Source organism: Oryza sativa, chromosome 2 (assembly GCF_034140825.1).
Source record: "Oryza sativa Japonica Group chromosome 2, ASM3414082v1".
In the NCBI taxonomy this organism is placed as follows: Eukaryota; Viridiplantae; Streptophyta; class Magnoliopsida; order Poales; family Poaceae; genus Oryza; species Oryza sativa.
Genome location: NC_089036.1, coordinates 7,090,114 through 7,107,602, shown reverse-complemented (window position 1 = coordinate 7,107,602; position 17,489 = coordinate 7,090,114). Strand labels below are relative to the sequence as shown.

The following is a 17,489-nucleotide window of genomic DNA, read 5'->3' as shown; positions in this document are numbered from 1 at the left end:
TGTCAAGCTGCGGTGCGCGAAGGCGAAGGTGCCGAGCAGCCACGTCCCGTTCTATTGGGGTTCTTTGTAAAAAAGAAAAAAAATCCATTCAAATTTTATCAAACAGAACCGTGTCAAACAGATTCTACATTACGGTTTACCACATCAGTTTCCTAAAGAGTTTGTGAGAATTTATTTTGGTTTTTTTTTGGATAATGAGAATTTATTTTGATATGTGTATCATTTCAAAAAAAATAATAATTTACTACTAGTAACTTACTCAGGTTGAAAAATTGTTTTCGCAAAAGATATATAGAGTTGCAAAACATGAGTTTGCAACCACAACAATCTAATGATTGTGAAACAACTAGCGGGCTCCTTTCGATTAAATAATTTTTATAGGATTTATGGTGGTTTTAAATTCTTGGAAAAATCCCAAAATTACCCTTTGAAACAGTGGAATATGATGCCAGAAATCCTATGGATTGGCCTTTCATATCCCCGATTCCATAAGAAAATAAACATGAGCTCAAACAAGTTTTTATTGTTTTTCTTATTATATACCCAATGTAATCTCTTCCTTCCTCTCCCTAACATAAGCAAATCCTATTAAAATTCACGTGTTTACTTCATGCGAATAATTCAGAAGACACCACTTCTAGATTCAACAGAGCGTGATATCATATTCCTATGCTTTTAAAAATCCTTACTATGCTTTTACTGTTTCTAGCTAAAAATCATATATTTCAAAATAGCCACTAGATGTCACTACTACATAAAGACAAATAGGTGCCGGAGAAGCTAAAAAGGCACTTATAGTGCTTTTCCCCTTCAAAAGATGAAAAAAAAACCCTTCAAAAGATGGAAAAAAAATAAAACTAGCACCTTTAATGTACAATAGGTGTTAGTTCTATAGAAAAATCGACACCCACACTATACTATAGGTGTCTTTTTTAAAAAAAACAGTACCTTTAATATACTATAGATGTCGGTTAATTAAAAACCGACACCTATAATATATTAAAGGTGTCGGTTTTTTACCAAACGAGCCGAGCTGAGCTAAGAGACAGCCCTTTTTTTCTTTTTAGGCTTTATCTACTTGCCGAGTGGGAGTTGAGGGGGCGTCCTTATCCACTCGCCCCCCCTATCCTCCTCTCACCCGTCTCTCCCTCTCATACCCTCTCCTCTCTCTTGGCTCTCTCTCTTTCGCTGGCACCCGACAGCCGCTAGATCTAGCCAGGAGGGGAGTCGGCAACGGTGGGAGGGGCTGCGACTGCTCGGCAGCGGCCTCCCCACCCAGCGGCGGTGGCGGTTTGACAGCGGAGGCGGCGATGGTTCCTCCCCTCCGCTAGATCTAGCCAGGAGGGGACTTGGCCACAGCCCAGCGGCGGTGCCTCTCCTCCGCCAGATTCGGCCGGGATGTTCCTGTTTGTTTGTGTTCATCTTGTATTCATGTGTGTTCATCTTGTGTGTTTTGATGTTCATGTGTGTTCTTAGATGCTCATGTTGTGTTCTTGTGTTCGGGTTGAAGGGGTTTCAACGGGAGGGGGGAATTGCTGGAAGCATCAAGCCGTTTTTTTTTGCGTTCCAGAGATCACAAAGGTGCTGGTTCTGGAACCCGGCACCGATGACGGAAGTCATCTGTGCCGCCTTCGTAGTGCCAGCTGGGAAAACCGGCACCTAAGAGGGTTTCCCAACCGGCACCAATTTGAGTTTATGTAGTAGTGTGTCTAAATCGACTCTAACAAAACTATATGTGTAACTCTTACCCTGTATTATGTTCCATGTGCATATGATTTAATATCAGATTAAAAAATACATTTTAAATTGCACCAATTATTTCTATGCTCGAAGAGTTGGGTATATGGTAGTGGAACCCACCTTGCAAACGTGGGAAAATTATTTTGTTCCCCCTTAAATGCGGGGAAGCTGTTTTGATCCCTCAAGGGGGTGTCTTCTCGTTTGTTTAAAAATCATCTAAATAATTGTGAAAAATTCTCAAAAATTTGTGACAATAGTCATACAATGTACATATACCACTCTAAAAAAACTTAGAGAAAATCCCTTACGTATCGATAAATTTTCGCCCAATCTCTTCTGTGCCCTTGAATTTTGCCTTATCCCCTTCGTACCCTTGAGTTTTTATTTTTATGCCTTATATAATATACCCATTCCGTAAGTCGACTGTTAGTCGACAGTTAGATTTTTTCAAAAATACCTATATTACCCTTGTGTCTTACTTATTGCTTAGTACGGAGTAGTTGATTAAAAAAACATGGCTCCCAATGTAAAAGTTGATTCGTTTGTAAAAACAAACATGCCATAATTACTTAATCTAAGACTTAGATTTTTAAATAAGTTTCAAATCGGATTTGATGAAATTTATTGAAAATTTTCACTGAAATTTAAACCCAAATAAGAAACAATTTTGGTTTTTCGAATTCCGAATAAAACATTTTTTGGATTTCATTATCTTGAAAAAATGTTTGAAAAATTAATTTTGTTTTCGAAATCCGATGTTAATAATCATGTCCCTTTTTGATTTTTAGATTAAGTTTTTTTTATAACGAGACTTATGTTTTTAAATTATAAAGTATAAAGTACAATGGAAGGGCAATGTAGTCATTTTACGGTCAATTCACAGTCAACTTATGACATGGATATAGAAGGGATCGAAATAAAAACTTAGGGGCATACAGAGGATGGGGGCAAAATTTAGGGGCACGTAAGGGATTAAGCGAAAACTCATGTGTAGATAAGGAATTTTCTCGAAAAGGCAGGTCCAAACCTAACTCGCATGTTGAAATAAAAAAGACAAATCCAGTTTGTAATAGTAGTGGAACTGTTCACGCTCGAATTTGTTTTTTAATGTGTAGGTCGATTTTAAACTTGATTTGTAGTGTACCGATAAATTTCAATACACTCTACATTATCTTTTTTTCCTTTTTTTCATAAGTTTTGCCAACTATCTATATTAGATTTAGAAAAAAAAGGTACAAGAGGAAACATTCCCTGAGACATCGGAGTCCATTCCCAAATGTGTAAGAATATACTCCATCGATGAATTTGATATCAAAAAGACCAATATCAATTTCTACCAGTAGAATGAATTTTCAGGCGTTCTTACAATGGTGTCGCAATTTCAGTTACCCTGAATGTATCTCACACCATTCACCAAACCAAAACACTTCCATTTGGTGAAGCTAAAGCACAATATAATGGGGATCTCTTACATGATCCACCTCACACCATCTTGCAACAACACAGGTGAAGTTTATTACTGAATATATAATTACTTAAGCATGTTTGATTAATTAATTAATTAATTAATTAATTAATACTAGTTCGTTAATCTATCATCTGGCCCAGTCAATTAGGCACGTGAACTGCCTTGGGCAGAATTGCCTCCTGACCGGAAGCCAGCGTCGCCGGCAGCGCACGGCACTCCGCCGGCGGCGCCGCCTCGCCGCCATCGTCGTCGGCGTCGTCGTGTTCCGACGTGAGGCACTCGGCGACGATGCCGAGCAGCACCGCCTCGAGGTCCTCGAAGTCCGCCCACTCGCGGACGTCGGCCCGGACGGCGGCGCGGTCGCCGCCGGCGATGAGGTCCCACACCGGGTACCCCTTCCTCGGCATCACGTAGTCCATCTCCGTCAGCTTCAGCGACGGGCAGTAGTCGCCTCTCCCGTCGCCGACGTACACCACCCTCCTCCTCCTCGCCGCCAGCGCGCCACCGCAGCCGCAGGATAGCTCGTCGATGATCCTCTCCATGACCTTGCCCTTGCACATGTTGGGAGGGCAGGTGGCGAGGGGGCAGCCATGGCCGGGGAGGCCGTGGTAGGGGAGGATCCGGAGGCGGCCGTCGGCGTCGACGGCGGCCGGGTTGGTGTCGACCGCCGAGAAGCAGCCGGCGAGGCCGTGGTGGTCGAGGACGGCGCCGACGAAGAAGGCGTTGGCGTCGCTGAGCACCCTGAGCTCGCACCCGAGCGCGCGCGCCGTCTCGACGGCCGCCGCCACGCGCGGCGACAGCGGCGCTGCCCTCAGGCTCGCCGCCACCTCCTCCACCGTCCTCCCCTCCGCGTGCAGCTCCCCCATCATGGCGTCCTGGAAAGAAAGAAAGAAAGTCATCAGGTGTTCGTCAGCTCGTCGGAGCGAGACCACCGGCGGCGGCGGCGGCGGCGAGAGGTGCTTACGATGGCGGAGTTCCAGGGGAGGCGGCAGAGGAGGTCGTCGAAGCGGGCGGTGGCGCCGAGCGCGTCGACGACCCAGTTGTCGCTGTCGCAGTCGATGATGGTCTTGTCGAAGTCGAACACCACCACCACGCCATTGCCGCCGCCGCTCGCCGCCATTGATCTCTCGATCTAGCTAGCTACGTCGTCGCGTCTTCTTCTTGCTGCTGCTGCGTCGAACGATCGCCATGGCGGCCATGTATTTATAGCTCGGATCGATCGGCAAAAGCTAGCAGCAGTATCTAGCTAATGCGCCGTGATGGCGTCCGCATTATTGCTGACGAAGAGATCGATTTAATTTCTTCTTCTCTCTTTTTCTGCCGGTTGGGATTAAGTGCGGTTTTTGTTGGATTAATTGTGATTTGAGAGAGAGGAGAGGAAAGGATTGTTTCGCGGGAATATTCTTGGGATTTGTGGCGGGAAGGAGACGTGTTGGTGAGTTAGCTTAAGCACCATTCCCGCCACCGCTTTGAATGAATGCCGTTATAACGGCCGGTGCTTACGTGGCGGGATTGCCTTTGTCCGGGTTTCGCGGGAGACGGTAAATTAGGTCGCCACGTAAGGGACACAGTGTTCTAAAAAAAAAAACCGTAAGGGACACATGCTGCCTCGCTGACCATTGCCTACAATAATACTCCCCTCCGTTCACATTTTTATCATCCTAAGAAACCTTCTCAAAATAATCATCATCTAATAAATGTGTCTTTGTTCATTTGTGTAAAAAGTAAATGTGTAGTTACATGGAACCAATAAAAATTAATATCTATTAGTACAATGACATGCAATATTTAAAACATGAGTAATCCACGGGATACGAAGCGATGGAGCATCTTAACATATAAATCATATAAATATTAATTTGAGAATGATGAATATTTTGGTGTTATTGGTCTTGATGTCCTTTGCTTAGAAGATGATCAAACTGGGATGGAGTTTTTGACTTACGACACTGTTCGATTTTTAAATATGTTTTGTATCATTTTTTTGTGATGATTTATTTTATTATTAAAAATTATATACTATTATAAGTTTATATTTTATAAACTTTTGAACGATGGTCAATATATATGTGTTAACTTATACAAATAGGTGGGAGTACGTGATAAGGAAAAACACGAATAAGCATTATCGATGGCAGCCAGCGAAAACATTCGCTAAGTTGAATTTATATTTACATGGATGAAAGATGTGAGTGGGGAATAATTGTACTGATTAATACTCCTTCATCTACTTTTGATAGTCATATTTTTAAATTTGAAAATTTTATTTTTGATAGGCATATTTCAATCCAACAACTTATCCTCTTAATGATTTTCTCGAATTTAATGCGTGACTCTTCATTCTTCCACACATGATTGGCTACATGGGCATTGAGAAATATAAATATTAATAAATCGCTTGTTTACGAGGAATGACTAGTAGTATATTTAAATGGACGATAAGTAGAATTAATTATCCTTGGTCTGTGTGTCAAGATGAAATATGACTATCAAAAGTAGATGGAGGGAGTAGAAAAGAACTACTCCCTCCATTCCAAAATATAAAGTATAATCACCCTTAACCCAAAGACTAAGAAATAATAATTATTATGTTGTAGTTTGGATCATCCTAATAAATATGATGCATGCATCCAATAGAATTAGAGAATGTGAGAGTAAAGGATTTAAAAATGTAATAATTTAATGGAGAAGATTTCACGATTAATTACATGCATGCATGCATGACTTATACTCCATTATAGGATGGAGGGAGTAGTATTTCATTGTAATTATAAGAGCAGGTACAATAACAGGCTATAAGCCAGCTGTAAACATATTTTAAGAAGATAAATAAGGAGAGAGAAGAGCAGCGGGCTACAGATTTGTAGCCACCTGTAGCACGAACTTCAAGACACAGTGTGTGTATGACAGGTGGGACCATGTATTAATAGTGTAGTATGTAACTATTGTATGAATGGGCTATTAGATTAGCTATAGATGAATTGGAGCCAATAATTGGCTATACTATTAAACTTGCTCTAATAATTGTAATAATAACAGTCATATGCCATCATTTCATTGTTGTCGATGAAATCATTAATTAATTATTAATTGTTCTATAAACGTGTCGTTGATAATTTGTAGGCAACATACTACCTAGATCTACCCCAAAATATAATATGTCCTTATTTGTATCATGAAAGAAATTATATTGAAAGTACAATGTTACAAGTGTACACGACTAATAATACATCCTATATATATTTGGAATCAATGGAGTATGCATTCTATAATGTGAAATTTTATATAGATAGCAGTTGTTTGAATTAGCATTGTGTCTCGCACCGTGGGACTACATCATGTCGAAAGCGGATCCTCTAACGTGAAACTGCCACATGACATGCTCACTGACATGTGAGCTCATGAGCTATATGGAACACACATCTCAGTGATCACGTCCTTATGACTTCTCAATCCCATCATGCAGCCCCCTAGACCCCTTCCTCCATTGGCTCCACATTTCCATCGTCCACTCTAGTCAGTATGACGAGGGGAGGAGCAATTCATCTTTGCTCTTGCTAATGCTTGTAAGGTTTTTCCTTATGAAATCCTTTAAAAAAAATCTACTGGATAGATTAGGTTAAAGTGTCTTACGTGGTTTTTGTAGAGTTAGATTTATTTAGGGTCTCTAGCATTTTACTCTTTCTACCATTATTTACATGCTCAAATTTAAAAAATCTTGTCTATCGATATCGATGAATGGAGTAGCAATGCTAACTTTAGGGTTGCTGAAATTGTTTAGGATTGTAGAATAAATTATTCTTTAATATTAATATTTTTAGTTTATGCGTATCCCTTTCGTAACAACATTTATTGTCATCCTTTTATTTATTTATTATATATATAATCTATACAAGCAAAAGAAAACTGAAAAAAATATATAAAATTGTACTTCAAAAATACATATCACAGTACTACGTGTAGTGGTCGTGTGTGAATGTGCGTATACCGTGTAATAGAAAAAGAAACAAAAACATACTCCATCCATTCCATAATGTAGCAATTAACCTGAGACTCATTCTAGTACTACAAATTTGGACATGAGGCATGTCTAGATTTATAGTCTTAGGACCTTATGTCTAGATGATGGGTCTCATCCCATCTAGATTGCTACATTATGGAACGGAGGGAGCATCCCGTTCATTTCTCCAACAAGAGTTGGACGGAGATAAAGATTTTCGTGACACGCTTTTCAAACTGCTAAACGGTGCGTTTCGTGTGAAAACTTTTTATATAAAAGTTGCTCTAAAATATCATATTAATTTATTTTTTAAGTTTGTAATAATTAAAACTCAATCAATCATACGTTAATACAATCTCGTTTTACGTAAAAAACTTAATCTTCATCTTCAGAAGAAAAGAACACCACCTTAGTATAATAGAAAAAACAGGCCATCTTCTCGTACAGAGACGTGTATTGCCGGTGGCCACCAGCAGACCATCTGGCGAGCCAGTTACCACTGATCAAAGGTGAATCGAACCACTTCTTTTATCCTAAAATATTTTACTTTACAATTTGTCCATCCTAAAGATAATGAATCTAAAGTAGAGGTTATGATAACTTCTATACAAATTCGTTTTAGGATGAATCAAAGTAATAATATTTTGGAAATGAGGTAGTATTTCGTTTGAAAAAAAAAAACTTGAATCGAACTATGTGCAGTCGTACGTGTAGCACTCCGCCACGTGTCCTCTGCCCAACCTCGAAGCCGTCACACTCGTCTGAGCTAGCTATACGCTTGATCTACCGTCTATGTATGGCGTCTACGGCTACGTACGCGTATTTATGTACGCGCAACAGCATATCACCTCAGATGGGCGTGAGACAGAACTATTCCTTTATTTCTCTCATTCATCATGGTTCACTTATCGGTTTTATATGCTTTGGGAAAAATTCAAACTTTTTAAACTTAATTTTAAATTAATTGAGGTTTTTCATTGCTTTTCCAGCCTTTAATTCCCAACCGCGCGCTAGTTAAGGGTAGAAACACAAAAGTCCTTTTCTAAACTTTTTTTTTATGAAAACTTATGCTCATTTCAGTTCTTAGAAAAAAAGAAAGGAAGGAAGAAGCCGACAATATCTTTTTATTAAAAAACTTTTAAGTATAACTGCAGTACAACTAGAGTGTAATTATATTTTAATAACTATACTATATTACAATAAACTTAAAGATAACACACGTGTAATTATTAAAAAAAACCAAGCACACGGCCTGCTGGCCAGCAGGGCGGCTCGACTCCTCGCTCCTACACGTGCTTGCGACTATTATTTTCTTTACCCGAATGTTAAGGCGGAGTCGGAAATTCGAATATTCTAGGAGAGAATGCATTTTTAGCAATTCCAAAATATTATTGAATCTTGGAGTGATCCGATGGTCCAAAATTCGTATGGTTTCCCGAATGTTAAGAAAATCAGACAGTCGGAAATTCGAATATTCTGGGAGAGAATGCATTTTTTAGCAATTCTAAAAAATTAGTATTGAATCTTGGAGTGATCCGACGGTCTAAAATTCGTATGGTCTCCCGAATGTTAAAGCAATCAGACATTCAGAAATTCGAATATTCCAGGAGAGAATGCATTTTTAGCAATTCTAAAATATTATTGAATCATGGAGTGATCCGACGGTCCAAAATTCGTATGGTTTGGGAGTGAAAAACTATGTAATGTTCTTTTTAGCAATTCCTAAAAAATATTGTTCAAATATATTTGCTGCATATATATATATATATATATATATATATATATATATATATATATATATATATATATGGGGCCAGGAGAATAAAAAACTAAATACAAGGATAACGTCGATCGAGTGAAGCGATCGATAAAACGCGACAAGAATTATGTATCTTTCATGCGTATGCTGTATGCCGATACGATCGAACAGGATAATATATTCCTGTTCAGCTAGCATATATACTGCATTGAGGGAAAAAAAAAAGAGAAAGAAAAAGCTAGCATATATACGCCGGCTGCAGACTCATCCACCAGCTGAGACAGCGATATACATATATTCATGTATCGAATGATCGATGGATGGATGGAACAGGAACAGCCATATGTTGTTCTGACGAATCGATGCTATTCGATCGATCGATGGATAAATGGCCTAGGGTTCCCGATTCTTGCTGTTTTAATCGCTGTGTTGTAAGATGCCCTTGTTTATTCGTGTATGCATGGCACTATCACTATTACGAGATCGATGTTTACAGAGAAGCCGCTCCAACATCTAGGTGGACCATAACATAGTTTGGCTGCAATGTTTACTCTGAAAGAAAAAAAGGATCGTATGAAAAAACAATTTTCGTAGACGAGCATTTTAACAAATCCATCTACGACAACAAACCTGCTTTTATAGGCGGACCTGTTAAGTGGTTCACCTGCCACCAACCCACCAGGGCGTTTGTGCACTCTCCTCTTCCTGTGTCTTTGTGGTGCGCGTCGACTGCCCGGGGTTCTTGTCATCGATACTGCCGGTATCTCTTCTATTACCACCTACACCAAAATATATAATTTATTATAGTTTAAAATATAAGTATACTTAAAATTTCTTAAATTTATTTTGAAACATGTTCAAAGCTATATGTGTAGTATATATTTTTTAATTCGAATTCAAAGTGTACTCTAGAGGGGATGGGTTATTTCATATTGCAGGTAAAGTTTCGTAGTCGGACCAAACATTTTTGCTTTAGAGATTGACAAGAGTACCTAAATAAAATGTTGGTTGATATCGATATGCTAATTTAACATCAGTGTTCTTCCAGTGATATCGGCCGTTGCAAAGCATTGGAATGATCAGGATCTAATTTGTTTACCTTTCTCCCAGCATTATTTACAACAAACAGGACCAAACTGAGGATTTCTTTTTCATTATCAAATTAATTATGGCTTTAACGTTAGTGACCTTCTTTCTAGAGACAATGACCAATAATATTAGCTGTGTTTAGTTCACACTGAAGTTTGGAAGTTTGGTTGAAATTGAAATGATGTGACTGAAAAGTTGTGAAAAGTTGTGTGTGTATGAAAGATTTGATGTGATGAAAAGTTAAAAGTTTAGAAAAAAAACTTTGGAACTAAACAGGGCCCGTTGCCCACTACGTTCAAATTCTGAGATCTCGCCTATGTAGATGAGCTAATTAAATAGGGTTTGATGTCAAGTGCATGATGCATTAGCAGCATTAGAGCATGTACAATAGTAGACTATAAACCAACTATAAACACATTTCGAGAAGATAAAAGAGAAAAGAGAAAAACAGTAGACTATAGATTTATAGTCAGCTGCAGCACATACTCTAAGATCTATGTGTATATGACAGATGGGACCAAGTATAAATTATGTAGTATATATTTATAGGTAACTATTATATAAATTGGCTACTAAATTGGATCTAGATGATTTAAAGCCAGCAGTTGGCTACATTATTAAACTTGCTCTTAGGGTGGTTGAAATGACCTTCTTTTTCAGGTCACCACTTGGTCTTCTCCAAACAGCAGATCCAATGTAATGATGGAACTTGTTTATCCCTAATTCCTGCAAGGAAAAAAAACAGAGGAAATTGAGTACCTTATTACAGTACATAATTAGTCTGCTTAGACCAGAAGAAAACAATACTAGTAGTATCATTTTTTTTCAATAATAAAAATCAATCTAGCCTCTGCAACAAGATGCATTGGGCTTAACAGTAGTATAAGTTTAGGTTTCATGTTTCTTAATTCACAAAAAGAAATAAAAACACCAAGTTCAAAGTGTCATTTGGATGTTGGAAAAAAGATAATACTAATTTATGGGCTCTAATTAAAGAGATACGTAGGTGCCAAACTTTATATTGTTGATTTGACGACTCTCAGTATCTCAACCGAAGATATCATACCACAAATTAGGAACAAAATCCTTAGCAGCCCACATACTCTGGAATTCACTTATTTTGATGGGAACTTAAATAATTTAAAAGTACATGTATCCCCTCATACACCAACCTAATAGTAACTTATTCAGCAGATATTTGCTCTCTCCATCTTTTAATTCAAACAAACCCGGAAAAGGAGCACCTTAGATGCGTCTATGTCGAGAAGCAATAACGTTCAGTGGAATAAGATTTGGTGTTCCTTTTTTATTCTGGTAAAGCAGAGACTCTCCCATTTCTGTGATGTCCTTTCTTCTTCTTTTCTTTTTTTTTTTGTTGAAGATAACCTTTGGTTTAACAATGGCACGCACCATGCTTTTGCTTAAAGAGCTGAGGTCACAACTTATGTTAAATAGGTGACGAACTTTCAACCTGCAGGTTCATCATGCGCCAGTCAATGCGAAAATTTGACAAGATTCAAGTCTAGGGTTTTCTTTTTTTCACAGCCGTTAGTTTTTCTTTTTAGACCTTTAGTTTTAAGCTATTTGTTAAGTTAATTTTTAATCACTAAAATATTTAATTTATCTGTATAATCTTTTTTAGACCCGGGCTCCCCTATTGCTTTCTAATCTTAAGATGTAGATTTTATAGGTCTCTACGCTCTTCTTAGTGAAGAGGCGTGAGTCCAATAAAGATGGAGAGAGGGGGGGGGGGGGGGAATCCTAGGCCAGGCTGTGATCCAGGCCCCTCTAAGTTTGTAATCCAATAAATAGATCTTGTACAATTGACGCTCTTCTCAAGGAAGAGCATGAAACCTACAAGGGCAATGGGGGGTCGGGTCCTGGGTACTCCATTATCTACAAACTCTAAGTTATAAATCTTATGGGTCTCAACGCTCTTCTCAATGAAGAACGCAAGTCCTATAAGAATGGAGGGGTGGGGGGCCTAGGATCCCAGGCTAAGCTGGGACCTTGGTCCCACAAGCTCCTTAACACAGGCAGGGGGCCCGGACTTCAGTACAGAAGTGGGCCCCACACCCCTGTTTATTGATACGTGACTTAACTTAATGATGGCTTAATTGTGATTTAAATTTAAATAATATGTAGAATGATAATTTAAATATAAAAGTAAGATAATATGGCTTTATGAGAGGAAAAAAAAGGAAAATAATTTAGACCATACATCTAAGAGCTAAAAAGTTGAGATGATGTGGCTTAATGAGAGAAAAAAAGAAGAGAGATAATTTGAATCACAAATTAATCATCTAAGGACAAAAAAACAACAGATGTGATATGACTTAACAAGAGAAAAGACAAATACATGAACTAAGTGATGATGAACTATATAGTGTAGGATATTATAAAATATGATGGAGAGATATATTGAAATATTATGTGGATTATGTGAGATGATTTAACATGCTTACTTTTAAATCTCTAAAATTTAATAAATTATTAAATTATAGATAATCTAGCATGTTTGCAGGATGCTTAAATATAATAATTGTGAGTGGATGACGATGTGGTATCTTTGCATGATAAGTTTTAAAAATTAGTAGGCTATAACTTTATTATAGTAAGACAGAGAGGATATATGGTCCAGCGAAGGGCCATGAAAGAAATAGTAAGAAAAAGGAAAAAGTACACCAAAGGTCCCTCAACTGGTCGTCAAGTTACAAAATCATTCCCCAATCGTAAACCGGATGTATGACATCCCTCAACTTACAAAACCGTTCACTTTAGGTCCTTCGGTGGGTTTGACCCCGGTTTTGTCCGACGTGGCGGGTAAGTTAGCGTGGGACCCACGTGGGCTCCACATGTCAGCTTGTCTACGTCAGCCTCCTCTCTCTTCCTCCTCTCTCACATTCTTCTCTAGGCAGGCCGTCTCACGAGTGGAGAGGAGGTCGACAGTGAGGCGGGAAAGGAAGAGGGCGTCGACAGGCAACGCGGCAGCGGCGCACCGCACTGTGGCAGGGTCGAGCGAGCCGTGGAGCCGTGGCGTCAAGGTGGAGCAGCTGGGCCTGGGCGCACATGTCCACTCACGCCCAGCGCCCGCACGCAGCTCCTCCCCCCGCCGCTGTGTCGCCCGTCGCCGCCATCACTGCCACCGTGTCGCCTATTGCTGGCCGCCGACACCCTCCTCCTCTCCCGCCTCGCCCCGCCGGCCAGCCTCGCAGAGAAGTGTGTGTGAGAGAGAGAGAGAGATGAGGAAGGGAGAGAAGAGGGAAAGAAAGAGGAGGCTGACGTGGCCACCCTGACATGTGGGTCTCATATTGACTCAGCCGTTACGTCGGACAAAACTAAGGTCAAAACCGCCAAAGGACTTAAAGTGAACGGTTCTGTATATTGAGGATGTCATATATCTGGTTTTGCGGTCGGGGGACGATTTTGTAACTCGATGACAAGTTGAGAGACCTTGGGTGAACTTTTTCCTAAGAAAAAATCCCAAGTGCCCTCCTTTATTAGGCCCAGCCCACTCATTACCATGGGCTATGCGGCCCACCCCCGCCGGCCGAGTCCCTCCGCCGTACGTCCGGCCGGCGATGCACCACCGCGACGCGACGGAATCATCACGCGGATCTCCCCTCTTCCCCAACCCAAACCTGACGCTGTGAATTTAATTAATAATAATAAAAAAACAAAGATCTCGCCGCGCTTCCCACCGAGCGGCGGAGCATACAAAGCAGCAGGAGCAGTTGATTGGGTAGATCGAAGCAGCAGGGTGAGGTAGGCCTGAAGGATTCCGCCATGGCAGCAGCAGCAGTAGCAGCAGGGAGAGGAGGGGTTAGGGGAAGAGGAGAGGGGGAGGAGGGGTCGCTGGCTCGGCGGGCGTGGCGGCAGTACCTGCGCCAGCTCCAGCTCCACCCTCTCCGGACCAAGGTGCGTTCTTGTTTCGCTCCTCGATTCGATTGGTTTTCTGCGCGCGCGGGATTGTTTGCTCAATTTTTGGGGGATTGCGTGCAGATGATCACGGCGGGGTGCCTCGCCGGCGTCAGCGACTCCGTGGCGCAGAAGCTCTCCGGCTACCAGAGGATCGAGAAGCGCCGCCTCCTGCTCAAGATGGTACGGACCTGTGCTTGTGCTAGTTTCCTGCCTTCCTGCGGGGTTGTTGCGGGATTGGGTAAAGGTGGATCGTTTTCTTGATTTTTTTTAGTATAGTCCTTTATGACTGCGAGACTGATCGTGTGCTGATCTCCTTTGTGTATAGAATTCTCATGTAGGAGTAGAGGATTTCGATTTAGGATTTGCAGTAATGCAGTATATCAATGTGATTTGTTTATTGTTTGAGTAGAGGATCCAGTTGAAAGATGCCTTGCGCTTCTACACTGATGAGTTGTATAGCGAGTAGTTTCAGGCATTCTGATCTGGTGAGGTTTGCTTAGGTGCGCTGCAGTTCTTGCGTCATTGAGTTTCCATGAATAGAAAAATTAGTTGTTAGTGCTTTACAGCATTGAGGATTTTTAGGTATCCTGTAAACTTCAATTATAAAAGAGTAAATTTTATGTGTTGCTGAATTGCCACAATAATGTATATTTGTGCATTCCAACTATTTATGAATGTTTGATACTTTCAGGCTGAAGCAAGCTCTTAGTTTGCCATTATCTACTACTTTTGGTCTCAGTTACCATAGAGTTACGGATCCTTGGATTTCAATTTTGATTACACATTGTAGGCTGAATTATGACTAGTTGCATGGCCATTAAAGTATTAAAAAACTATTCAAGGCTTGAACCCTTGTTTTTCACTTCTACTTCTTGCTTTTCTTCATGAGACACTTGACATTTCGTCCAGTGGACAACAAATGGTGCTTCACATCTATTCATATCTAACCTGTTCTTTGATGTTAACTTGGAAGTTTGTATCTAACCTGTTCTCTGATGTTGGTAACTTGGCAAAATTTAATCACATTGCCATTCCTACAATAACTTTCTCTTCTGTTATTTATGATGCTTTCATGCATGTTTTTGTGTACTAAAAGTTCTGACAAGTGTACTATGTTTTCCTGTAGCTCTTTGGGTTTGCTTATGGTGGCCCTTTTGGCCATTTCCTCCATAAAGTGTTAGATTATATCTTCAAAGGGAAGAAGGATACCAAAACTATAGCCAAGAAGGTATAAAATTATTTCCTGATAACCTGTGCAATATCTTTCGCTTCATTTCATGTGGGCTATGTATAAGAGTTCTCGTGCAAGACTTTACAAATTCAACTAACTTATATGTTAAAGAAGCACATCTTGATCTAGTTGTTTTGACTTCCGTTTTTCAAAAATATGTTCTAAATTCTATTGCAAACTACTCCAATCTACCAGCAACAAACTTTTAGACTATGCTATTTTTGGTCCTTTTCCAGAACACTGGAGGAAACCATGATTGAAGTCATGCTAGCTCTGGTCGACAGGCTGTACTTGATATTATTGTTAAGATGTTTAATAGATGATAACCTTTTCAGGTGTTACTGGAGCAGATCACTTCTTCTCCCTGGAATAATCTGCTCTTCTTGTTCTATTATGGATATGTTGTTGAGAGTAAGTATTTAATTATCAAGTCAGTACAGTTTGCGACTTAATGCCAGTGAAAGTGTTTCTGTGGTATTATGCTATGACAAGCTGGCAATCATAATTCTGAAGTTGATATATTGTCTTCCTAGCATGTGGTGGTTTCTGGAATCTTCTCTGCTAGTCATTCTTTTTTTAATTGTGAGGTTTGGAACGTACTGCATAAACAACAATACCCAGAGTACTTAAAATGGAGGTCCTCTAGGGCCTAAAAGGGACTGACTTACAATAATGCACATTTACTATGAATATTGTTATTTTTTCTTGGATCAGATGGATATCTATCTAAATGTAATGGCAGTGTTGAGTGCAAAAACCTTTAGCCCATGTCTTGTTAACCAAATGAATAGTTTACTTATTGTTTGTGCATCTTGTGATGTAGGGAGGCCTTTTAAGGAGGTGAAGACCAGGGTTAAGAAACAATATCCCTCGGTGCAATTGTCTGCTTGGATGGTATGTGATTTACTTTCAATAATCAACATTGCTGCTTGCCTGTGATGTTCCCTCCATGGCCCATTAATATATCTGATCAACATGCAGTTTTGGCCAATAGTTGGTTGGATAAATCATATGTACATGCCGTTGCAGTTCCGGGTGATTTTCCACAGCTTTGTTGCATGTTGCTGGTAATTTTTCTAGTGGCCTGAACACTTTGGTAACTTATTGGATGGATGGAATTCCAATTCTCAGCCTCACCTGATCATCCTATTCTTTTTCAGGGGGATATTTCTTAACCTTCGTGCAAGGGCCATGTCTTTGAAGCAGTCGTAGAGAATTTAGTAGGAAAAAATTGCAGCACCTCTCCAACTTGATTCTTACTGACTAAAGAACAAGGATGCTGAGTGCTACGCAATATGCAGTTAGCAACAAATTGTTACGAGTGGTTTGGGATTTCGAGTATTTATCTGGTGTTTAGTTGGGTTTGTTTGTCAGCAAATGCGAGATTGTTAACAAAGGTATTCTGTTGACACCGGTTATGACTTATGATGAACCCAAAGTATGATTTGATATCTATGGATGAGCTTGGCCTGCCTTTGAAATCCACCCTGTCCATCTGCCTTATCATATCTTGGAAATATGCAACTGTTTCTATTGTATATTCTGCTGTTCCTTCCCTGCAAATTGAAAGGTGGTTTTCAAATGCTCTGACCTGAATTCTGTTATCCGGCAAAATATGCCTCTCAAGGACTAAATTCATGCTCTTAGAATGGGTCTACGCTTGACCGTTCTTCAGAATTTCACGCTGGAGAAAACCATTCTTTCAAGTTTGTCTATTGTTTTTTTTCCCAGTCTTACTGGGTCTTTTTCACCATGCAAAGACCAGAGCCTGAAATCAAACCTACCTTTCTTGTCAAAAGCACATGAAACTGATCCTGTCAATGCTGCGATTGAGCTGAAAGTTTTACACTGAATTTCAGCAACAACTTATGCTCTACCATTGAGTTTTTGCGATTGATTCAAACCGTTCTCCTGTCAAAAAAAATTGCAGTTTTCGCTGTGTTGAAGCTGAACACCGTAGTGCCCCTGTTTGAATTGACCTGCCGTCTCTGAATAATTCCAGGTCCAACGAGTTGATCATTGGGCACGTAGTTGATAGTTCTTCACGTCCACAATCTGAACCAATCACGTTCTCCTGCCAATGACATGCTGACAAAAGATATCTTTTTCTTTTTGGGGTCCCTTAGCTATTAGCTGGCGTGATAATCAGATATCTTTAATCTGAAAAGGAGATCATTTTTTCTGTCAGTAATTTAGTACTATTAATCATCTGTGGCTAATTTAATCTTAAAATTCCTAATTCAAGTGTTAATCCAAAAATCGACTGAAAACGTGTCATCTG

The 17,489-nt window shown here is 39.9% G+C and overlaps 2 protein-coding genes across 2 annotated transcripts; one reads left to right on the top strand and one right to left on the bottom strand.

The window, feature by feature from the left end:
- Positions 1-3,044: 3,044 nt before the first annotated feature.
- On the bottom strand, positions 3,045-4,382 carry LOC4328780 (inorganic pyrophosphatase 2). The gene is made up of 2 exons (XM_015768521.3): positions 4,173-4,382; positions 3,045-4,083 (listed from the first exon to the last, which is right to left on the bottom strand). Exons 1-2 carry the CDS (start codon positions 4,326-4,328, stop codon positions 3,349-3,351), a joined length of 891 nt encoding a protein of 296 aa, XP_015624007.1. The 5' UTR covers positions 4,329-4,382; the 3' UTR covers positions 3,045-3,348.
- A 9,331-nt stretch (positions 4,383-13,713) lies between these two features.
- Positions 13,714-16,689, top strand: LOC4328779 (peroxisomal membrane protein PMP22). Its single transcript, XM_015768146.3, has 7 exons — positions 13,714-13,974; positions 14,059-14,157; positions 15,104-15,205; positions 15,544-15,619; positions 16,032-16,102; positions 16,190-16,275; positions 16,369-16,689. Exons 1-7 carry the CDS (start codon positions 13,843-13,845, stop codon positions 16,418-16,420), a joined length of 618 nt encoding a protein of 205 aa, XP_015623632.1. The 5' UTR covers positions 13,714-13,842; the 3' UTR covers positions 16,421-16,689.
- The last annotated feature ends 800 nt before the right edge of the window (positions 16,690-17,489 follow it).

Excerpts from the sequence above, each read along its gene's own strand:
- LOC4328779 (XM_015768146.3), top strand. The coding sequence starts at position 13,843 with ATGGCAGCAGCAGCAGTAGCAGCAGGGAGAGGAGGGGTTAGGGGAAGA. Across the intron at positions 15,620-16,031 it reads TTATGGATATGTTGTTGAGA|GGAGGCCTTTTAAGGAGGTG; the intron begins GTAAGTATTTAA and ends CTTGTGATGTAG. Across the intron at positions 16,276-16,368 it reads AGCTTTGTTGCATGTTGCTG|GGGGATATTTCTTAACCTTC; the intron begins GTAATTTTTCTA and ends ATTCTTTTTCAG.
- LOC4328780 (XM_015768521.3), bottom strand. The coding sequence starts at position 4,328 with ATGGCGGCGAGCGGCGGCGGCAATGGCGTGGTGGTGGTGTTCGACTTC. Across the intron at positions 4,084-4,172 it reads TCCCCTGGAACTCCGCCATC|GACGCCATGATGGGGGAGCT; the intron begins GTAAGCACCTCT and ends CTTTCTTTCCAG.